The sequence below is a fragment of the Babylonia areolata genome, chromosome 10, assembly GCF_041734735.1.
Source record: "Babylonia areolata isolate BAREFJ2019XMU chromosome 10, ASM4173473v1, whole genome shotgun sequence".
NCBI lineage: Eukaryota > Metazoa > Mollusca > Gastropoda > Neogastropoda > Buccinidae > Babylonia > Babylonia areolata.
In genome coordinates this window covers 1,509,174-1,516,673 of record NC_134885.1, presented here as the reverse complement: position 1 = coordinate 1,516,673, position 7,500 = coordinate 1,509,174, and the positions used below count along the sequence as shown (strand labels likewise).

The window sequence follows — 7,500 nt, the reverse complement described above, 5'->3', positions numbered from 1 at the left end:
ATGTGTGACTGAGCAGATGCTTTCTGTGACAATGATTGAGCAGATGTGCCCTCTGACTGAGCAGATGTGTTTTTCTGTAACTGGCCAGATATCTTCAGTGAGTTTCGTGGGAATCAGATGACTAAGAAAATCTAGTCTATGTCCCGGCAGTTACGCCTGGGCACAATGCCTAAATCTTCCATAAGATATGCAGGAATATGTCATGATAAGGCTAAGTCAAAATATTTCCCTCTGAAAAATTCTTCTCCTTCAAAGATTTAACGAGGAATTTGTCTGTTTTCAAGATAAACAGCAACACCACCAAACCTGTTCACGCGAGCTCTGTCTTTTTTCTTTGTTGCCTTTCCCAGCTGTTAAATCCTGACGTCTAGTACTCACTCATACCATTCTCATGCTCGTCTGTTAGTTTACTGCGAGAGAATGGCCATCGCACGACGAAAGATAAGTCATAGTCCATGCAATCTCTTAATCAGGTACGAGTTCATTCTCTCTATGAACGAGGTCTGAAAGAGAGTGGAGGATCCTTGCTATATATGTGAAGAAGGTGAAGAGACAAGTAGGTGTAGTTGACCGGGAATTTATGTCGCACTAACGAGACAATTTATGGTGACTGTGTTTGTTGAATTGGTCAAGGAGCTGAGAGAAATATATAGAGCTGTTGGCAATGTTGATAGAACAACACACATGATGGATAGCTATTGCCGTCGGGACTTTCGGGGAGCGTTACCGCCGCTGACTTGTAAATCTTGTCAATCGTAGCGTCCCAAAGTACTGGTAAGTTCGTATTCTCTCTCTCTGTGTCTCTGTCTCTCTCTGTCTCTGTCTGTCTGTCTCTGTCTCTCTTTCTCTCTCCACCTCTTTCTTTGTTCCTCTCTGTCTTTCTGTCATTCTTTGTCTCTGTTTCCTTCTCACTCACTCACTCTCTCTCTCACTCTTTTATGCCCCTCTCTCTCTCTCTCTCTCTCTCTCCCTCACCGTCTCTAACGTATCATTCGGATGAGACGATAAACCGAGGTCCCGTGTGCAGCATGCACTTAGCGCACGACAATAAAAGGGTTGGTCTTGGTAAAATTCAGTAGAAAAATCCACTTCGATAGGAAAACATAAAAAAAATTGCAAGCAGGAAAAAATACAAAGAAGAGAGGCAAGGCCTTCAAGACTCACTTGTGATACATGTTTTAAAAAATCTAATCTAATATGTTCTGTATTTGTTATTATAAAGCTTCGGGTTAAAAAAAAAAAAAAGTCCTGACGGCAGATTCGAACCCCGCGTGTTCGGGTGAGAAGAAACTGTCTTACCCAATACACCATCGTGGCTCCTTAAGTTACGTTCAAAAATTTAATATTTAAATATGCTTTTTTAAAGGGCGATAAATCGATTGCGGTATTCGCAGTGAGAACGCTGTTTAACTCACTCAATACGGCCAGTCCTCTCTTCTCCTCTACACAGACCCCTCGGATGTCCAGTGGGTGTCTGAATGACCCAACCTTTAGCTTCCGTCGTCAGAATTGTGGTATTCTTTGTCAACATTCACCTCTTCAGTATAAGAGCCTTCCGCTTGCAATATTTTGATAGTGGTAATTGGGGTGAAATGCTGTTAACGTCTTCTCTTTAGCCGTTCGTATGGAGAGAGTTAAATCATATTATTCTGGTGTATCTTGGGCATTAAAAAAATCTTTAAGGGCAATAAAAAATTCTTTTTAAGTCCGCGGTAAAGGAGACGTGGCTATCGCCGCAATCACACTGCAACATTTAGCCGTTTTCTCTGGATCTAGATAGATGTACAAGTTTAGTTACACCCGCCGAGAATCGTACGACACAGTCGATTCAATTTCTCTTTTATGTTCATTCTAGTTTTATAGTTTTAAGGTTGATATGAAAATTGAGTACTTATTTTGTGGTGATATGTGGATGTATTGTATTCTATTGTGTTGTGTTGTATTGTAGTGCATATATATTTATTATTTCTGTTCTTTAGATATATATATATATATATATATTGCAGTTTTGCCAAAGGGGGTGCAATTCAACTAATATATTATCTTCTTTTTTTTTTCTCTCTTTTTTAACGGCAAAAAAGAAACAATGAAGGAGGAAGAATCACAAACCGCACGGGATAAACTGACATAAATGTCTCACTAAGTTAATAAGAAGAAATCAAAACACTGAAGGGAAACAATTATATGCCAAGTAAACACATTTAGAGAGAGGGGGGGAGAGAGGGGGGGAGGGAGAGAGAGAGAAAGAGAGATGGGGGAGAGGGAGAGAGAGAGAGAGCAGTAAGTTACTCCAGGTAAGGCAAAAGCACGTAACTTCAGGCCATTGCAACTTGCGCTTCCCACCAGCTAGCACACAGGTAAATGAAGGATGCCTCGTTATGCACCCAGAAACTTCCCCCAACAAAGAACTCTCTAGGCTCATCTTCTCCTCCATTTGACATGTACACACAGCAACAATGGCGGAAGAAATGGGATACACGAGTAGTGTTGTTACAAAAACTTAACATCTAAGCAAACACAGAGTCCGATCAGGATCAAATTCAGTCCGTTATCAGTCCGGCAAGCCACCTGACAAACGCTTAAACAACACCCCACCTAGAATACAAACTGTTGACGGGTTTCACTGAAACGGGACATTCCAAAACACTGCGCGGTAGGCTGTTGAGACATGTGGAATCTGAAGCCGTATCTGAGATAAGGTTGAAGGAAGAGTTGCATCAACTACAACTGTTCCAAAAACCCTTTCCCTCATCAGTTTCGTTTTTTGAGCTGTGTGAGTGTGCATGGCGTGAAAATTGGTACGTGCATGTTTGAAATCTTGTTTTATCTTTTCTGCTGCAGTCCTCGTTTCCAGAAATAAAGTTTCATTGATCACTTGGGTGGGTTTGGGTTTCAAAAATTAGAAAGTGGTTGTGATGGTATCTCTGGTTAAGAAACATTCCATGTTTTGTTGCATTACAGTTAATCATAGTCTGGTTTCGCAGATTCGTAATTTCAGTTTGAGCGATTTAAACGAGTCTGATGAGATAATAATCCATATAATTGCAAACTGGTCGTTTGGACAACACTAGAATCTTCTACCTTGGAATCAAACACTGGGTTCTCCCTCCCCTTCTCGCCATTACTTGCATGCTGAGTATCAAATCAGGATTGCAATGACAGAAATGGTCAATTCCACAAGTCGTCTTGGTAATGTTTGTTCTGTATTGGATTAACAGTGACAAAATACACCACAGGCCAGTTATGTGTTTAAGAAAATGAACATTAATTCTTCTCATTAGTCAATACGATTCTTTTGATTGTCAAAGGTAAAATGAATATCAAAATAAAATGCATGTTTCAAACTAGAAAAGCATCCAACAGATGTTTGCCAACTCTTTTGGTGATGTTATCCTCTGCCTTCCTCACATTGAGCTCATAGCTCCCTCTCGGTTTATTGAGAATTCACAGCTATGGGAACTGAATGATCCAAAGGCTCAAACTGCGTGGCTGCATGGTAACCACGGCTTAAGTGTCTGAGTGTGTAAGTCCATCCTGTTTTGCTGTCTAGTTGGTATGGGAAAAGACCGATCTTCAATGATTATGTATTTCAATGGGTGTGATTCAGTTTTTGAAATCAATATTACTTGGATTCAAGAAAAACAGACGATGTCGTTGAGGTTACCAGGTCTGAGCTGAGAACTGTTGAATTACAATGGAGTGAAGTGAAGGTCACTTGTAACACTCTGATTTTCCAAGTCATCTGCAGTCTGGATTTAACTAGCCGAAAAAGTCTGTTTCTACACGAAGTTGTTGCCATACATGGGAGAACAAAGGCTCGTCATATGCGTGAGGCACGCACTTCAAACTTCAAAGATATGGACAGAAATCGTCCAACCAATGAAAGTGAGCACAGCGCCCGCCACAGTAGCTTCCCTTGCCCTACCCACACATTACTGACATCTGTTTGAAAATATTAAAGTTCTGGGGACAGTGTTGACTGCAGGGCCGTGAATAGAAAATCAACTGGTTTTCAATGGGGTGTCCGAAAATTGTTTGTCAGGTGGCGACATCCATGGCGGTGACGTATTTCCGGTGCTCAGAAGAGGCGGGTCAGCACAACAAGAGCCAGCATCAGTGGAAGGGAGGTAATCATCACAGCAGGACCACCTGCAAACAACACAGTGGTACCTCAAGTTCGTCAAAAACATTTGACTTTCCTTCTGTGTGTGTGTGTGTGTGTGTGTGTGTGTGTGTGTGTGTGTGTGTGTGTGTGTGTGTGTGTGTGTTTAAAATGATGTTTGACGCTGTTCCTCCTTCTTTAAGAAGTAGATTTGTAACCAGTCCAGTCCATCAGCCACCCAAAATTATGGTGCCGCTCCCAAGAGTCGATATTTTCAAGTCCAGTGTAATTCATTCGGGAGGTTGCTTATGGAATGCAAGGATACCTAGTGTTACTATTCATGAAGTAAGAAAACAAACAAGCACTTAAGAAAATTACTTGTGAATATCTCGTGAAGAACTTAAAAACACTGTAATTCATAGTAATCCATTTACTGTATTGCTTTTGATGTTATCAATAATTATAAGATATGCTTCTCTCCTTCTCCCATATTTCCAACATTTTATTTCATGAATCTCATACTTTTGACCCCCCCCCCCCCTTCTCTCTCTCCTCTGTCAATTTATCTGTCTGTCTGTCCGTCTGTCTGTCTCTCATTTCTTTTCTTCTTTACTCTCTCCTCTCCCCCCTCCATCTCCCCCTCTCTCTCTTTTCCTCTCTTTTCTCTATTCATTCTTGTGCAATTCTTTTTCTTTCTTTCTTTATTTGATTTTGTACCCCAGGGCTGGGTGGAAAAAAGCATTCTTGTCATTATGCTGATCTCAATACCCTGGGAAAAAAAAAAATTTTCGTTCGTGCGTTCTCTCTCTCTCTCTCTAAATATGATATCCATTGATGAACGGTAATAAAACAACAGGAATGGACATAAACACCTTTTTATATATTCATTTTTTATAATATTCAAAATGGCGCCAACCAGTGGGGACACGGGGATAGCTGTCCTGTTTATTTTGTGTTTAATTCTGTTTATGTGTGAGGGAAACAGCTGCGATCTTACAATATGATCGTGACACGCTGCTGCGTGTTAGGGAACAGGTAGGTGAGTCCAGTGTGCTGAGATCTCACTTCAACTCACTCCATCATGATTTACATCCGTCAACAATGAACACCGACCGGTCAGCACGCAAGGCTCAGTGCGCGAGGAAACGCGGAAAGCGAGGTGGGGCCCTTTCAAGGTTACGCCAACGAAGTTTTCGCCCACCTCTACCCAGTAAGTTCCTGTCCAACGTTAGATCTCTATCCAACAAAACTGACGAACTCACATGTAACATTCAGACGAGGAGGGACTACAAAGAGTGCTCTGTGTTCTGTTTTACTGAAACATGGCTCAACCCGGACATCCCTGACAGCGCCGTTCAGCCACCAGGCTTCACTGTACACAGAGCTGACCGCACTGCTGACTCCGGCAAGTAAAGGGGCGGTGGTGTGTGTTTCTTCGTCAACACACACTGGTGCTCTGATGTCAAAGTGCTACTGCGTGCCTGCTTCCCTGATGTGGAGTCAAGTTCCTAATCATCAAGTGCCGACCCTTCTACTAGGCTGGGGAATTTAGATTAAAATTTGCGTCAGGTCCACAAACAAAAACTGAAAGCTGAAAAACCAGTCATGAAAACTGTTAAACAATGGTCGGCCCCTGCCTTAGAGACCTTGCAGTACTGTTTCGAATGTACAGACTGGAATGTTTTTAAAGATTCTGCCGTGGACTTGAATGAATATACCGACACAATGTGTGATTATATTTCTTACTGTGAAAGTGTGTGCATTCCATCGAAAAATATCAAAATATTTTCAAACGACAAAATTTGGTGTAACGGGGCTGTTAGGCAAAAACTAAAGGAAAAAGAGAGAGCTTTTCGCGAAACTGATGATAGAACAGTCCACAATAAGGCAAAAAGAAGTGTTGAAAAATGAATTAAGAAGGCAAAATTTTTATATCGGAAAAAAAGAAGAAAACCTGTCTGCAAACAACTCTAGGAATGTGTGGACCAGACTGCAGAACACCACTGATTGTAAAATGACCCACCAGACAGTCGATAACACTGACAAAACTCTTCCAGACAAACTCAACATTCTACTCCAGATTCGACAAATCATTGTCTACTTCTGACGTGTATGCACCCAAAATCACCCCCACTCCCCCTTTCATAGTCCAAGAGAATGAAGTCAGACGCCACTTCAGTCATCTGAAAATGAGAAAAGCTGCTGGCCCTGACATCTGGCCAGGCTTTTTGAGGAAGTGTGCAGTCCAACTATCTTGTGTCTTCACTGACATATTTAACATGTCCCTTCAGTCTTGTGTGGTACCACACTGCTTTAAGAAATCTACAATCATTCCTGTTCCAAAAAAAAGCACAGCTTAGTTGTCTTAATGATATCGTCCTGTAGCCTTAACATCAGTCGTAATGAAAACATTTGAACGCCGGATTCTACAATTCCTAAAAACCTGCATTCCTCCATCTTTTGATCCCTTTCAGTTCGCCTATAGAGCTAACAGATCAGTTGAAGATGCCATTAGCATAGATCTCTACCACGTCCTCAGACATCTCGAAAATCCTAACAGCTATGCCAGGATCCTTTTCATTGACTACAGCTCTGCGTTCAGTACAATAGGACCATCAAAACTATATTCTAAACTGAAAGACGTCTCGCTGCCTGAATCAATTTGTGCATGGATCCTAAATTTTCTAAGATGCAGACCGCAAGTTGTCAAAGTTGGTGACCTCACCTCCTCCACATGCATTCTCAACATAGGCACCCCACAGGGATGTGTTTTATCCCCACTGTTGTACTCACTATTCACACATTACTGTGCAACTCAAAAAGAATGTACACCATGGTCAAGTTTGCCGACGATACTACTCTGGAAGGGCTGATTACGAACAGTGATGAGTCAAAGTATAGGGAAGAAGGACTGGAACTTGTCAGCTGGTGTGATCAAAGTTTCAGTTTCAGTAGCTCAAGGAGGCGTCACTGCGTTCGGACAAATCCATATACGCTACACCACATCTGCCAAGCAGATGCCTGACCAGCAGCGTAACCCAACGCGCTTAATATTCCCTGTGACCCCGGTACATTTGGTAATAAAGACATATTCTATTCTATTCTGTTCTCTTTTTTTTTTTTACATATTCAATAAAGAAAGAGTTCAGTTTGAACAAAGATAGAATCACAGCCATTGTAATATGTTCCTTCTGTGTATGTGTGTGAGTGTGTGTGTGTGTGTGTGTGTGTGTGTGTGTGTGTGTGTGTGTGTGTGTGTGTGTGTGTGCCGGAAAAAAGCGGAACAGAGGTACACAGTCTTACCGCTGCACAGAGTCTTTTCGGTATTGGCAGTGTAGCCATCGTCACAGCTGCAGACATAGCTGGTACCGCCAGCAGGGTCTTTACACGTGGAATGG

At 41.9% G+C, this 7,500-nt stretch overlaps 1 protein-coding gene across 1 annotated transcript in view; it reads right to left on the bottom strand.

The window, feature by feature from the left end:
- Positions 1-2,476: 2,476 nt before the first annotated feature.
- LOC143286637 (uncharacterized) overlaps positions 2,477-7,500 on the bottom strand; it is a 16,916-nt gene continuing 11,892 nt past the window's right edge. The window contains exons 9-10 of the mRNA XM_076594274.1: positions 7,406-7,500; positions 2,477-4,149 (exon numbers count right to left, since the gene is read on the bottom strand). The exon at positions 7,406-7,500 is cut by the window's right edge and continues 52 nt beyond it. Coding sequence (XP_076450389.1) covers positions 4,079-4,149; positions 7,406-7,500 — 166 coding nt within the window. The 3' untranslated portion in view covers positions 2,477-4,078. The remainder of the gene's footprint in view (positions 4,150-7,405) is intronic.